At 41.1% G+C, this 16,937-nt stretch overlaps 1 protein-coding gene across 1 annotated transcript in view; it reads right to left on the minus strand.

Annotated features, from left to right (window-relative positions):
• LOC311228014 (high affinity cGMP-specific 3',5'-cyclic phosphodiesterase 9A-like) overlaps positions 1-16,937 on the minus strand; it is a gene marked incomplete at both ends in the record, with an annotated part of 41,183 nt that continues 24,246 nt past the window's right edge. Inside the window, 6 exons of the mRNA XM_084313904.1 lie at positions 1-90; positions 1,351-1,497; positions 9,237-9,341; positions 13,388-13,490; positions 14,440-14,507; positions 15,008-15,100. Of these exons, the coding sequence (XP_084170030.1) occupies positions 1-90; positions 1,351-1,497; positions 9,237-9,341; positions 13,388-13,490; positions 14,440-14,507; positions 15,008-15,100 (606 nt within the window). The remainder of the gene's footprint in view (positions 91-1,350; positions 1,498-9,236; positions 9,342-13,387; positions 13,491-14,439; positions 14,508-15,007; positions 15,101-16,937) is intronic.

Below are 16,937 nucleotides of genomic sequence, written 5' to 3' on the forward strand. Positions count from 1 at the left end.
TCACAGCCTGGTTGCTCCTGTTTGTGGCTCTCTCCTCTCCATCTCGCTGTAATGCTCCAAGGCTTTCCGCACAGGCTCAACGATATGTTGCTGAGAGGCGTGAGAAGAGAGTCTGATTTAGTTGGGAAAGCATTACCCCTGACCCCTGGATTCCTTTTTCAATTCAAATTTAAACAACTCATATTTTTCAGAGGCACCAGTGGCTTTAAACGGAATAAACTGAATAAATGATAACATATTTCTGATCGACAGGTGGTTTTTGCACATTGTGTTAAAAGATAAGATAAGATATTCCTTTATTGATCCCCTTGGGGAAATTTGGTCGTCATAGCAGCATGGGGGGGTACAGGTATGGGCATGGTAATAGTAGAAAGAAATATAAAGTAAAAGTAAAAAAGGAAAGAAAAGAAGAAAAAAAGGTGGGATTTGAAAGAGTGCAGAGATGTAGCACTACGGATGTTTGGAGGGAGGGAGGGAGTTCCAGAGGGTGGGTGCGGCAACAGAGAAGGCTCTGGGACCAACAGATGGTGGTCTGATATTCTCCGAAGTGACCACGGGTGTGTGGTGTTGCTGGGGTTGTATCAGAAAACGAACACCATCAAAGTACACAATGTGTTCAACCTGCTGATCAGAAGCTGGGATATATATATACAGTATACCTTTTTATTTTTATTCAGCTTGAAGCTGCTGGCGCCTCTGGGCGTCTGTGGGAAACCTTTGTTGCACGGTGCTAAAAGAGCTTGTTCTATTTCTGCTGGGCAGGTAAACTCACTCTTGCCAATTTCACTGAAGTTGCCTATACTCAATTATATCATTTGTACCTACCTAGCCTACCAATGTATACATATCTACTGTCTACAACCGTCTTACACTATAATCATAACTACCTACCTCAAACTATAGTCTACCCATATAACTCTGTATGGTAGCATGTACAATAATACTGTATACCATATATATATATATTTATCCACATCTGTCGGAATATACCTGCATATATTCCTGTTTACCTGTATATACTACCTGTAGACCTGTATATATACTGTATATCCCTTACCTACTCTTACCACTGGCCAGTATAGTGTATTTATACCTGTATCACTCATATCATACACCAGATTAGCATTATATTACTCACTCAGTAGTACTCATTTATATAATGACTTGTACATTGTATATTGTTAATGCGCTTTACTGTTACCTTTGCATTCTGGTTAGATAATTTTTGTTGTACTGTACTTGTGATTGATTATTTAAATCTAATCTATTCCCGCTGAAACCTCCTTGAGGAGGACCCCTGGAGGTCCCCGGACCCCATGTTGAGAACCACTTCTAGCATGTGTCCTGTACCTCCAGGCAGGGGAACAAGTTGGCGAGCTCCGTGAAGAGGGGTAGGAGGACGAAGCTGATGAAGTTGGTCTGGGACGAGGGCTTGGACACTGTGTCCCTGTCCATGAAAGGGGTCACTGGAAGACCTTTCAGCTTCTCCGTATCGCTCTGCAAGCAGAGAGGGCAGACACACTGTACACACTAACTGTAATGGTGAAACTACATAGGGGCTGGGATTAGGGTTGGGTACCGTTCACATTTTAACCGATATCGGTACCCAACGGTACTTTTTTCTGTACTTTAGTCTCTAAAAATGTAATCTACCTACCTCAGTTGTAAAAAAAAAATCAAAACTTCTAATTATTTATTATCATTATTATTTATTTAGAACAATTTGTTAATATACATTATATATAATATTGCAGCGAGTGGTGTCTGCATCAAGCTTTGTAAAGTGTAACCACACTTGCGACTGCTTTTGGCTTGCCATTGGCCCAACTGCTTTGTTGTTGAATCAAGTCAAATCCTAGGTAAGCGTGAGCGTTGACTTGACGACCCCAGAAAAACAGTACAGTACCGAAATGTGGCACCGTTTGATCTCACGTGAATCGGTACTCGGCAGTACCGACGTGATTCGGTCGGTACCCTTAAAAGTACCGGATTCGGCACTCATCCCTAGCTGGGATTAGGGATCTACTTATATGCGTTTTTCTTTTACATTTTTTTTTTTACTTAATTTTTTATTTTAATTTCTTTTTTTTTTACTTTCTTTTTTAGCGTTTATCGCTTTTCTGGTCAAGCATGACCGACAGAAACAGGTTGAAACAGGATGTAGAGCAGGGGAAGACATTCTGATAAATGACGGCGGGTCCGGGAATCGAACTCGTGTCCACCAGATCCGTGACGAGCACGGTTTTCCCCGACGCAGAAATAGCGCCGAGATATGCGGTGAGCTACTGGAGCTCCCCTTTATTTTCATTTTTGATTTACAAACATACAGGTACAAAATATAAAGACAGAATTTACAATACTATTTAAACAGACAGAAATAATAAAGAAAAAATTATAATATCAAAAAGAAAACTGAAATAAAAGTCAGGGTGTGACATGGGTTCATTGGTCATTTCTATCTTTACATTTTTTATTTACATTTCAATTTATTTTCTTGTTTCCTTTTCATCCTTCTGTGATGTCGTTCCTTTTCTTCCTATATTCCTCCCACTTTTCCCATTTTGACAAAAATTTCTCCTCTTGCAGCCTCAGCATATGCGTGATTCTCTCCATTTCCTGTATCCCCTCTATTATCTCTGTCCATTGTTCCTTCGTCGGTGCTTCTACCCTGTACCACAGCTTAGTCAGTGCTTTCTTGGCTGCTACTAATAGTATCTTAATCAAATATTTGTCTTCTCCCTGGATGTCTTTCTGTGACAAGTTCCCTAGGTATAGTACTAGACCTGTCTGGGGTATTTCATATCCTACTATTTCATTTACTATCTCTCCTATCTCTTCCCAATAGTTTCTTATTTTCTGACATCTCCAGAATATGTGTGTGTGGTTCGCTACTTCCTGTCCACATTTTCTCCAACATGGTTTCTGTGCTGGCGTGTAATTGCCCTGTATTTCTGGTGTTATAAAGAATCTAATTGTGTTTTTCCACCCAAACTCCCTCCATATCCTTGATCCTGTGGTTGATTGTTGTATCTTACATGTGTTATACCATTCCTCCTCTGTTATCTCAAGTTCAAGTTCTTTAATAGTTGTCATACAGAAGTACAGAATACTTTCATACAAAATGCTTCTTACTGTTACGCTCCAGAGACTGTGCTAGACAAGATAGTATCAAATAACATAATAACATAATATAGCATGAATTTAGAAGAAGAAAATGAGGTCACAGTGTTCGGTATAGACATATGTACAATGTTCTGAGTTACCATATAATATACAATACACAATACTATGCAGTGTACTAATGTACAGTACTATCTAGTGCAAAGCAGAAATGGGATGAGGTACAATTTTAGGTACAATTTACAGTAAGGTGTACGAGTTGTAGTGCAATCCTTCATCCATAAATATAAATATAAAGTGTGGGGAGTGGGTGCTACAGTGTGTTTGTTTGTGTCTATTTCTAACTCTTTCTCCCACTTTTCTTTTATATACAAGGTTGCAATTCCCTTACTGTCCATTATTGCCTGATATAGTGCTGATATAACCATTATGATTTTACCATTATCTTAATTACCCCATTCTGTTCTTTGTCTCTGTCTTGTTTTATTTCTTTATTATAGTAATCTCTAATCTGTATCTTTCTTTACATTTTTGTAGAGTCTGCATCTCCCCTCCTTCTATCATTGTACATATTGCTGTTACCCCCCCCCCCCCCCCCGTTCCCATCTTTTGAACCCATGGTCGTCTATCCCTGGTTTGAATTAGTTGTAGTGTGTTATCCATCTCAGTATCTTGGATTCTTTTTCTAGCTTGTATTTCTTTACTATTGTGTTCCATATGTTTATAGTGAATTTGGTAATTGGGTCCAGTAGTTGTTCCTGTCTTCTGAACAGCTCCCTATCTCCTATTAGTGCCTGCACTTCGAATCCCTCTCTTTTGGTCTCTATATCTTTCCATTTGGCTTCATAATTCACATTGCACCAGCATGCTACTGTCCTAAGCTGTGCTGCATAGTAATAGCCTTCTAAACTGGGTACTGCCATTCCTCCTTTCTCCTTTGGTAGTTGTAGAGTCACATATCTGATCCTTGGTCTCCCCCCCCCCCCAAATGAATCTTGATATCTGTCTATCCCATTCCCTGAATTGTTTTTGTGGTATTAATATAGGTAAAGACTGAAATAGGTATAATAACCTTGGTAATATGTTCATCTTAGTGATTTCGATCCTTGAGCTGAAATCTAGGGGCATTACTGTCCATCTTTCTAGGTCTCTCTTGATTTTCTGATTAATCTGTGTATAATTTGCATCGTATAACCCCTCCACCCCTCTTGTAATGTTCACCCCTAGGTACTTGATCCTGTCCATGTCCCATTAAATATTTTTTTTTAATTTTATCTCTATCGTTGTCGTGTAGTTCAGTGCTAAAGTCTGTGTCTTCGTCACGTTGAGTCTATACCCTGAGTAATATCCATATTCTGTCAGTAAATCCATCAGTGTCGGAAAGCTTTTTTTTTTTATCCACTTTTTCTCCCATTTTTTCAATTTTTTCTCCCATCCCAATTTTCATATTGTCCAATTCAGCCCTCCCCTGTCTTTGAACGTTGTTTCTTGCCTCCCACAAGCCGGCTGCAATGTGGACTAAGTCATACATAGCACGAGTCCCCTCCGATACTCGAGGTAACAGCCGTCGCATCTTTTCACCTGCGCGGCTCGATCTTTCAGCGTCGGGGGTCTGGGCTTTGGAGGGGCCCCGCCCCGTCGCTTCTTGATTCTACTGCGCAGGCGCACCAACCTACCTGTAAGAGTCGCTGTCCACAACGCCCGATCCCCACCCTTCAGTTTCCCTCCCCGTAATACGGCCAATGTGTATTACTGTGGACGACCAGCTAAACTGAAAGCAATGTGGAGAGCGGGGCTCGAACAGGAGGCATCCTGTTCGAGCCTAGTCTCCAGCATTCGTTGCGAGCGCCTTGCCCACTGCGCCACGTAGCCGCACCAGTGTCGGAAAGCTTATGTCTGGTTGTCTCATATATACTATCACGTCGTCTGCGAACAGTCCCAATTTATGTTCTGTTCCCCTTATCTCCACCCCTTTGATGTCTTTGGTCTGTCTAATTAGTTGAGCCAGTAGTTCGATGAATACATCGAAGAGCATCGGCGAAAGACAACAAGCCTGTCTGGTAGCTCTCTCTAGTTTAATCCGGTCCGTCAGACTACCATTTACCTTAATCCTTGCCGTCGGTTCTTGATATAATGCCCTAATTGTTTTTCATAGCGTTTTTGTCTAATCCAAATTTCTCCAATACTTTATATAGAAATATCCAGTTTACACTGTTGCATGCTTTTTCTGCATCTAGGCTAACTAATACTGCACTTCCTCCTTCCTTTTGTATCTCCTCTACCACCTGCACTGTCTTCCTTATGTTATCCTGTGTCTGTCTTCCTTTAATGAATCCGGTCTGGTCTTCGTCTATAATATCTGACATAAATGTCTCAAATCTTTTGGATATTATTGATGTATACATCTTGTAATCTACATTAAGTATGGACACAGGTCTGAAACTGCTACATAGTTCTCTATCTTTCCCTTCTTTTGGAATTGTAGTAATTATGGCTTCTTTCCATGAAGGTGGTATTGTGCCTTCTTTCATCGTGTGTCTGAATGCTGCTTCTAATATGGGGCTCAGTGACTGTCTAAATGTTTTGTAGAATTGAGAGGGGAATCCGTCGCTACCCGGTGACTTACTGCTCTTTTCTTTACTGATCGCATTCCCCACTTCCGGTTCTGTAATCTCTGCGTTTAATATTTCGTTCTGTTCCTTCCCTATCGATGGTAGATCTAATTTGTCTAAAAATGTCTCCATCTCCTCTTCTCCTGCCGCTATCGGTTGTGTGTATAGTTTCTTATAGTATTCTTCAAATGTCTTCTCTATTTCAGCTGGTTCTCTTAGTATTTTGTTTGTGTTCGTGTCCCTTATTGTGTGTATTGTGTTCAGTTTTTGTTGTGTCCTGATTCGTCTAGCTAAAAGTCTGGTCGCTCTCGGTCCTCCTTCATAGTATGTCTGTTTCATGTATCTAGCTTTCTTCTCTATTTCTGTCAGCAGTTCTTTGTTTATCTTTCCTCTAACTTCCTTTACCTCTCTAAGTGTCTTTTGGTTCTTTGAGCTTTGGTGTTCTTTCTCTAATTCTTTCAGTTTCTTTATCAAGTTCTGGTATGTCTCTATTCTGGCCTTCTTGAGTAATGCCGTCTTTGCTATACATTTTCCACGTATTACTACCTTTAGTGCATCCCATAAAATGTTTGGGTCTACCTCTCCATTATCATTTTCTTCTCTGTATCTAATTATGTCTCCTTTTACTTCATTAACCAAACCTTTGTTATTTAATAGTCCTACATTCAGTCTCAACTGTATTTCTCCGCCTACTTTTAAGATTCACTGTCAGATATATTGCGCTATGGTCTGATATGTCCGTTACCCCTATCCTGCAGTCTTCTACCCTGTATATGTCCCCTGTTGTCATGAGAAAATAGTCTATCCTTGAATATGTTGTGTGTGGATGCGAATAATGTGTGTATTCTCTATCTAGTGTGTGCATTTCTCTCCATATATCCATGATTCCTAATTCTGCCATTTGTATATTCAGATATTTGCTAATGTTTGTCCTCCATTTCTTTGTGCTTGTCGTGTCTATGTCATAGTTCAGTACTACATTAAAATCACCTGTACAGATTAGGACCCCTTCCCCTTCCATCGCTATGATATCAAAGATTGTTTCAAATAGATATTTCTCACTTTCTGGTGGAGCATACACATTCACTAGTGTTACCATTTGACCTTCCATTTTGACCTGACCATTACATACCTCCCCTCTTTATCCCTTATTTCCCTGATCATTTCAAACTTCACTGTGTTCTTAATTAGTATAGCTACTCTTCTTCTAAGGCTCTGTTTAAAAGAACTATAAAACAGATTCTCATACCCGAATCTCTTCAGCTTTTCATGTTCTTGTGATATTAGATGTGTTTCTTGTAAGAAGATAACCTGCGCCTCTTCTTTCTTAAGTTTCGTCATCACCTTACTCCTTTTGATCGGACTATTCATACCATTAACATTCAACGACATCATCTTGATACCCTTAACTTGTGTCATATTTCTTTTCCAAATGTTCTCCCGTTCTACCCATGTCACATAAAATAATATTTGTGGCTGTAGCCACTGCTATCCCTGTCTGATTTACATACATATAACCATAATAAACATTAACATCAACATTAACACTTGGAACTTCCATGGTAGTTGAGGGATTCAGTCGTATCCCTCTTTCCCCCGCTGGCGGGTGGGGAGTAGTGGCTCTCCTAGTGAGAGGGCTCCCCCTAGTGCCGCCTCAATATATCTCTTGAATCTCCATGTCCTTTTTTACAACTTTTGGTATAATTATCTCATATGTACTTTACCATCTTCTCATTGCATAAGTCCTTTTCATGTTTACATTTACTTGTATTGTGTGTGTCACATGTATACCAGTCTAATGTGTATTGTACTTATCCTTCCTTGGATCACTGTGTCCCCTCTCGTCTCCTCTCTGTTCCCCTTCTCTGCGTCTTTTCGTCTTTCTTCTCAGTTGATCCGCTTTGAATCGGTTCAGATCTCCTTCACCTTCCCGTCCTCTTCCTCGTCCCTCGACCCTGGTCCATCTTCTCGCCTTCTCCAACCTCTGCATCAGCGTCGGTCTCTCTTCTTCTCCTCCCGGCACCTTCCATCCTCTCCGGTTCATGTCCCTTGTTGCTTCCCGCACATCGTTGTACACCTTTATGCCTTCTTTCCAATGGACCTTCAGCGTGGTCATTGGTGATTGAAATCTGATTAATTTCTCTTTCAGAGTATTTTTTATCTGAACATAGCTCCGACGCTTTACAGCCACCTCTGTTGAATAGTCATGGTCGAATCTGCCCCTCCACCGCCATCTTCGTCTGCCAGGCTGCTCTGAGAAAGTTTTCTTTGACTTCGAATTTCAAGAAATTAACTATAACTGCTCTCGGAGGTCTGTTTATCTGTGGCTTCGGCGCTAGGGTCCTGTTTGCCCTTTGAATCTCTATCTTGGCGAGGTCTGACATTTCCAATTCTCCTCGAATTAGGTTGTCTACATATTTGGTCATCGAGTCTCCTTCTATCCCTTCTCTCCAAGTCCGTTAGCTTTTCTCTCAACATATTTTGTTGTTCGAGCGTCGCCGTTAGAATTTCTTGTATTTCCGTATTCCATTCCTCCGTTTCAGCTGTCCTTTCTTCTAGCATCCTTATGTCTGTCTCTTGTTCCTGTAGTTTTCCATCAATTGTCTCGAGTCTCTTATTTATTTATTCTCCGAGCTCGTCCTGGCCCTTCTTTAATTCTTCCCTGAGTCTGTCGATGTTGCTCTGGATGTTCTGCGTGTTAGCTTGGTTAGCTATTGCGCTAGCTTGTATGCTAGTCTGTATGCTAGCTTGTAGCTCCGCTACCCAGGTGGGCATCCCAGCTCTGTCGCCCTGCGTCATGCTAGCTTGAATTACCTTCTGCGTCACCTCCTCGTGTCGATAACTTTCCTCCGGTGTTTGTACTTCTTCTGGGGTCGCTTTTCTCTCGCTTTTTCTCGTGTCAATCCTTCCTTTTCTCTTATATCCTTGAATTGTCACTTTTTATTTTATTTTGTTTGTTGTTGATAGTTTTACTTCCTTTTTTCGATATTCTTTGACCGGGAGCTCTTTTCTATGGCCGCTTACCCGAACATCTCAAACCGGAAGTCTATATGCGTTTTTCAATGGACATTACCCGTATAGAGAGAGCAGGGCAGCTGCTTTTATTTTTTTGCATCTGATAAAATATGATTTAATAACAAATGAGACACAAAATGTCTGAAGTTAAGATCACTAATGTTAGCTATATTGGCTTAGCTGGTTGATTACAGCTTAAGTTTGCAGTTGCTAACAATACAATTGTACTAGGAACTGGATGTAAAATATTGCAAAATCCCTTCAAAATATCTCAACTTTATTGAACATGGTGGCCTTCGTGTCCACGTGACAGATTACAGTGGTTGTAGTGAGGTTAAAGGTCACCTGATTGAATTGTGATAATACAGTGACTGTAGGCAGGCCAAAGGTCACCTGATTGAATTGTGACAATACAGTGACCGTAGAGAGGCCAAAGGTCACCTGATTGAATTGTGATAATACAGTGACTGTAGAGAGGTCAAAGGTCACCTGGTTGAAGAACTCCTGCAGCAGACAGTCTAGCCACGGCTCTGCTACATCCGCAGGACGGGCCTCGTTGGAGATGTCGCTCACCTTCAACATGATCTTCATCAGCTGCAGACACAAGCAACATTTCATAATCCCCACCTTAGAATGTCATTGATGGCGTTTCATCTACAGTGCAGTCCATAAATTTGCACCTTACCTTAAAGTTTTGTACCTCATTGTCTGCATTTGTACCGCATTGTTTACAAATTTTGACTCATTGTACTTAGATTGTATATTGTATATTCCTCTTTTACTTACTTTTTTTACTGTATGAAGCACACTCTCAGGGGCTCATACAGAACCAAGCATTTCACCGTAAAGTACATGTATTTTATAAGTGACAAATAATAAACAAACTTGAAACTTGAATATTTTAGTTTGCGGCTCCTGTATTCCAGCATATTGGATTAGAAATGGAACAATGACTTTGAGTGTTTGATTGATTGAAAACTTTATTAACAGATTGCAGAATGGGTACAATACAGTACAGCTCAATACACACAATTGTTAAGGGGATGCAGACCAGAGAAAGACTTGTCTTGTTTACATCAGGGTCCCCCATTTTCAATTCATCATAACATATATGACATACACGACATACAGATAGACAGTACTGCTACATCTATACATTTATGACATACCAGATTTACAAATACAGTACTGTTTGTGATACAAAAATAGTCTAAAAAAGAGTATATACATTTGACGTAGAAACTGTACATTGGAGGAGGTTGGGTAGGTGGGGTGGGGTGGGGGGGGGAACTGTACATTGGAGGTGGTTGGGTGGGGGGGGGGGGTTGGGTAGACAGGGTGGGGGAAACTGTACAAGCAAACTGTACATTGTAATATCGACACAACCTTACTTGGTCCCAAGAAGAGGGTCTTGTGTATTATTGGGTTAGGACATTTTCTGTATATTTACAGGGGCCAGTTTCGAATTGCAGTCTCCCGTAGGTGCTCTTTGAGAGTGGTTTTGAAAGTGGGTAGTGATTCACATTCCTTTACAGCTTTGGGTAGGGCATTCCACATTGATGTGGCATAATTGCTAAACGTGTTTAGTCCCTTGTTTGAGCCGAATCTGGGTTTAACATGATTTGTGGAGCTCCCTCTGGTGTTGTGGTCATGGTATTCACTGACCTTTGGGAAGTATTTTGACATGTACATGGGTACCTTAGTCGTGTAGTGTATCTTGTAGACCAGGCCCATTGCAAGTTGCTGTACTCTGTCGTCTACTCTAAGCCATCCTAGGTAGTCATAGTGGGCAGGGGTGAGGTGGGTTCTAGGAGTAAGGTCAAGTAGTAGTCTGACCAGTTTGTTTTGTGATGTTTGTAATCTTGTTTTTAGCGCCTTTGCAGTGCTTTGGTACCATGAGGTGCAAGCATAGTCGTAGTACCCTTGAATGAGTGCTCCTGCCAGAGTCTTCAAGGTATTCTTGTTTACCAGAGAGGAGATCCGGTACAAGAATCTAGTTCGTTGGTTGACTTTTTTTTTATTACATTGGATGCCATTTTGTCACAGGAAAGATTTGCCTCTATGGAACCTATGTATGTAATTTTATCTTTCCTTGTGACAATATTGTCACCCACTGTAACTGAGAAGCCGCTGGCTTGCTGAGTTTGTTATTTGATCCGAAGAGAATGGACTCTGTTTTACCCAGGTGTAATGATAGTTTGTTATCAGCAAGCCAGGTGCAGATTCTGCAGAGTTCTGAGCTGAGGGTTTTTTCAACCTGTAACTTGTTCTTGTCAGAGACCAGCAGGGCTGAGTCGTCCGCGAACAAGAACAAGTTGCAGTCACAAGCTGACGACATGTCGTTTGCATAAATTAGGAACAGTAGCGGTCCTAGTATGCTTCCTTGTGGAACACCACAGCTCACTGTGAGGGGGGGGGATAGGGTACCTCCACCATCTGTTCTCTCACCTCAAGGTAGGATTGCATCCAGCTCACTGATACGACTATCAAAACCAATTGCTTTTAGCTTGTCAATCAGAATGGAGTGATTGACAGTGTCGAAGGCCTTTTGTAGGTCCAGCATGACCATGCCGCAGTATTTGCCCGCGTCCACCTCTTGTTTGATGTGGTCGTTCAAATAAAGGCATGTGTCAGTGGAGTGGGATGTTCTGAAGCCAGATTGGAATGCGTAGATTCGATTTTTTTCCCGCTAGGTACTTTTCGACCTGTTCGTAGAATTTTTTTTCCATGGCTTTCGAGATGGAGGTAAGAATAGAAATAGGGCGGTAGTTGCCTGAGTCTAATTTGCTGCCCTTTTTGTGCAGGGGGGTCACCTCTTGCAATTTTGAAGTCCTTGGGGACGTGTCCCTGTTTTATGGAGAGGTTTATTATGTGTGTGATGACTGGGGTGATGGCGGCTGCTGAGTCTCTGAGGAATTTGGAGGGGATGTTGTCATGGCCAGTGGTTGGAGGGCGCTCAGTTTTTTTGAGTACCTCATCTGTTGTTACCATTTCCAGTTTGAAGTCGTCTTTGCGGACCCCTAGGTTTTTGTAGTATGCTACTATGTGTTCTACCCCATAATGCCCTGAGTGGGAGGGTAGTTTATTAACCAGTGTTGTGGCTGTTTGTAAAGAATATGTTTAGGTATTTGGCCACATCCAGTTTGTCTGTGATCAGAGTGTTTTCTGTCTTTATGTTTATAAATCTGGTTTTTAGTTTTTTGCTGCAGCCTAGTTGGTTGTTGAGTAATTTCCAAAGTTTGTGGGGTTTGTTTTTGTTTTCCTCATTTTTGTCATTTTGTCTTTTTGCGGTTCTGATCATGGTGTTTACGTAATTTCTTAGTCTGTTTCTTTGAGTTTTTAGTTCAACCACGTGAGCTTGGAGTTCACCGTTTGACCTTTTGGTAAGCGTTGTCTGACTTTTATGAAGTTCAGAGAATTTTTTTCTCTGGTTTTCATAGCGGTCAGTATTTCAGTGTGCATCCATGGCTCAGCGCGATTTTTAACCCTGGTGGTTCTTAGGGGTGCCATGTTGTTAAGTATTGTTGTGAATTTGGTTTTGAATCCATGCCATGTTTCTTCAACCAGTGTACCACTGAGCTCATCTGACCAGTCCATGCTCTCCAGTTCTTGGTTAAATGCCTCTCTGTCTAGAGTAGGTTTTGAGGTCCCTAGATGTTTGTGACAGCCGGCCTTTTGTTTTAGATTTTTGCGGGTACAGAAAATCATATAATGATCACTTAACCCGCATGCTATCACCCCTTTGTTGGAGATCATGGACTTGTCAGAGGTCAGAATGAGGTCAATGGAGGTTTGTGTTGAATCACATACCCTTGTGGGTTGGGTGATTAGCTGGCTGAAAGCGTGCAGATCACTAAACCTACTGAAGGCCTTGAAGACGGGTGCTGCTTTACGTAGCATATCCGTCCTCCAGTCCCCAATAAGAATCTTTTCTACCCCCTCCACCCCAGCTAAACACCCATCAAGTGTGTCATAGAAGCCACTCTGTTCTGGCGGTCTATAGATTGTGCCTACTAGTACTGATTTTGCCCTTTCGAATAAGATTTAAATCCAAACAGTTTCAATTTCGTCATGGTTAAGGTCAGTACGGTTGATGAATTTGGTATCTGGGTAAAGTGCTGACTTTCAACTTTAAAGGAACATGCCTACATTATGGGAAATGCGTCTTACCATCTTCTCCATGAGTCAAGACAAGAAGATAGATACCAATTTCCTCTGTGCGTTCAGTAGAAAGCTATCCGGCTGCAATCTAGCCTATTTTAGCACAAATTAATGGAAGGGGATACGAACCACAAGTCTAGCTTAAAGCTCCAGAAGATAATGTGTTTGGCCAACAGCTATAGGCTAGCTGCTCCTATTCTACATTCAATATGTACAAAAGTTGATCATCATAGAAATGTGTTTTATTTATACAGATCATATCGACATCGGACAGGAATGTTAATATGGGTTATCAGTATCAGCCAAAATTTTGATATCGGTTATCAGCCATAACAGAAATATTAATATGGGTTATTGGTATTGGACAAGATGTTGATAGTAAGCTAGTAAGCAGCAGCGCCGTGAGAGCGTTGGGGCCACGACCCATCCTATTATTATTATTATTATTATTCTAGGATAATACCGGGAAATTGAATTACCACGTCCTTATGCTCCTTGTCCCTGAAGTCAAACACGGGAAGCACAGATTTGAATTTGTTGAGGATCTCATTGTGCTTCGCCATGTCAGTAGCCAAGATACATCTGCAAATTACATTTGATTAGATTCAAATGTATTGTCATCACACATCACAAGTACAGCACAACAAAAAGAGGTTGGCATCTAACCAGAGTGCAAATGTAACATTAAAGTGCATTAACAAAGCACAAAGTGATTACATGTGATATATATATAACAAGCTACTGGTATTATATGCTAAACTGATGTATGTACAGTATAATTATGTTATACAGTGATACAGGTATAGACAGGTATAAAAGGTGAAACTATTTAGAGTAGGTATGGGATATATACAGATATATATATCATATGGGCGGCTGGGTGGCGCAGCGGACATTGCGCTCGTCACCAACGCAAGAGACACCGGGTTCGAATCCGGCTGTCGGCGTTGCCTCCGGCTTGGGCCGGCCGTCATACTAACTCAATTGGCAGAGTTAGCGGGTGGAAGTCGATGGGTGGTAATCTGGACGTTGTAAACAGCGACTCCTACAGGTCGGTTGGGGGACGCCTGCACAGCAGAGACAGGAAAATGGCGGGGGCAGTGTGAGCCTCCTACACGTTACTCCTCGCCAAATGAGTCCGCGCTGGCAGGTGAAAAGATGTGACAGGCTGCCTCCACATGTATCGGAGGGGACATGTGATGCAAGGCTTCTATCCTCCCTACAACCTGCCAGTGGGTGGCACATGCGAGCAACGTTCAAGACAGGGGAGGGGAGAATTGGCACGGCTAAATTGGGATGGGAGAAAAAGTGGATAAAAAAAAAGATATAGATATCATATATATAATATAATTATTGTACATGGCTATCATACAGGTCAGTCAACAGTAATATAATATGGGTAGACTATGGGCATTGGGCTATAGACTATTATGGAAAAGAGGATGAACAAGCTAACCCAACACCAATATCACTGTATTCAATGAATATGAGGGTTTTTTCCCCGGGAAAAGACATGGAGATATCATCTTACTTGATCATGCCTGCTCTTATCTGTTTGTACTGCTCGGTGGTGAGGTTTCTGAAAATGTTGCATGCAGGCTAGAACAGAAAGTGAATTATAAAAACAAAAAGTGTACAAAAGTACACACATCCAAACATGTGAATACTAGGAGTTGTACACACACACACACACACACACACACACACACACACACACACACACACTAGGACCATAAATGTACTTACTCTATAAATGTACTAGAATAGATAGATATATAATAATAATAATAATAATAATAATAATAATAATAATAATAATAATAATAATAATAATAATAATAATAATAATAATAATAATAATAATAATAATAATAATAATAATAATAATAATAATAATAATAATAATAATAATAATAATAATAATAATAATAATAATAATAATAATAATAATTAATACATAGATTTATGTAGAATAGGACCATAGTCTATACTCTATAAATGTAGAATAGGACCATAGTCTATACTCTGCTGGCCTTCATTGTTCATGTTCACAGTGGGTTATTGGCACTGAAGTGGATCTCTGCACAGCAGTCAGGCACCTTGGACAGGATTCCAAAGGTGATGGCACAGTGGTGGTTCTCCAAGGGAGAGATGTCGTTGTACCTCAGGGCCAGTTCGGTCTGGGCGTTGATCTGTACAGGATAGATGGATATGAACAAACACTTAAGCCTTACAGTCTACTACTTTTAGTCCTTTAGCCCTTAGAAGGACCATACCGGTGTCATTTTGACTTCACGCCATTACCAGAAATTGTCCCCATCTTGTAGTAATCTTATGCGCAGAAAAGTGTGTAACGTGTATGTTTTGGTAGATCTCAGCCTCACCTTTACATTCGCTAACATTACTGTATTACTCTACTGCAAGGCATTCAAATTCGCAGGGGCGCTGATGAATATGGTAGTTTGACACTGGGCTTGTAGTAGATTGTTAGCAAAAGTAAAACGACTCAGTATTACCTACTGTATATGTACCTGCCACCCCTATTCAACATCAGTGACTGCAGTGTGAATGGCCTTTAGTAAAGTATGCTGATATCAACTAAAAACACACACCATATAGACATATGAACACAAAATAAGTTAAAAATGGGCAATCTCCGTTAATGGCAGGAAGTCAAAATTAGGGGGAGTCTCAACTGAAACAAAATTTAACATTCCTAACTCCCACTTCTTTCGATATTTCCAAATCAGACACTATGTCAAAGAAGAAATTCCACATTTTGAAACCATGCCAGAGAGTTGCCAATTCTATGATCTCCCGAAGCTTCCTCCAGACTCCAGACACCTGATATCTCACTTTGTGTCTCTATTTGCCACCTCTGTGTCCACTAACCATCTGAAAGATGCCTGGTCCACTGAGCTGAATCTCACCGTGTCTGAGAACACACTGAGAAGGTTTGACTAGAATCCAAACTTGCTCGATCAATGTTCAAACTGATTCAATTTAAAGTCATTCATAGACTCCACAGACTACACTAAATGTATCCATCTTTTTTGTCCATTACGTAACAGATGCAAAGTGGCAGAGCGCTCTTTAACACGTATTTTTTTTTACTCTGTCCTCATTTACAAAAATTCTGGTGTGAAATATTCCAGTGGTTTTCCAGAGTCTATGGAAAGGATGTTGTGAAGGATCAGATTAAACCGAATATATATATTTATTTATGGATATATATTGAATAGTATTTGTATATCGTTTGATATCCCTTGTGTATTCCTTGTACATATACACGGAATATCCCTTTAGTCTACTAGCCCATAATAGTTCATTCTCTTATTGGACAAGGACCTGGCGCCAGGGACAAGCCCCTTGGAGCCAAGTTCAATGGTACCGACGAAACATGTCTCTACTAGCCCCGGCTCTGCGCAGGAATACGGCTACCGAAAAGAGAGTGGCACTATTTGTTCACTGTGCATATAAATATGGCGCAAGAAATGTAGAAGTCCTCTTATCCCTTCGTCTTCTACCCAACTAAGTAACAGAACGTGAAGCCTCACCCCACGATACCGCGTGCGGTGTAGTGTGGCCTGTTTGGCCTTAGAATAGCATTGAGACCTCGTGCGAATTAATAGCTGAATTGCCAGAGTTTGGCACCGTATTTCTATTAAGTAATAATAGTCTATTATGTATGGTGCATCGTGCGGTTAGAGTTCTAAAGTGAGCAGCACCCCCATCGCTTCCTCGTGTTATCTAGAGTCTTAACCAGGTTGGGCAGACCACACGTGGTGCTTTCATCCGAGGAGTTCTAGGCGAGGACCGAGTGGACCTGTACATTGGATTACCTACCCGACGACTGCTGAGCCCTATGCGGCATGGAATATATATTTGCTTTGGTACTTTGATTTGTGGAGCGGATAATCGCCAACACCGGTGAGTGTTGGATCTACCCCGAGAGGAGTCAAGGTGAGACGGCGCTCAGACCAGACTGAGGTCGCCTCGCTTCTTCTTCACTGTGGAGCTACAGCTACA

The sequence above is a fragment of the Notolepis coatsorum genome (genome assembly GCF_963971535.1).
Source record: "Notolepis coatsorum genome assembly, chromosome: 1".
NCBI classification, from domain to species: Eukaryota; Metazoa; Chordata; class Actinopteri; order Aulopiformes; family Paralepididae; genus Notolepis; species Notolepis coatsorum.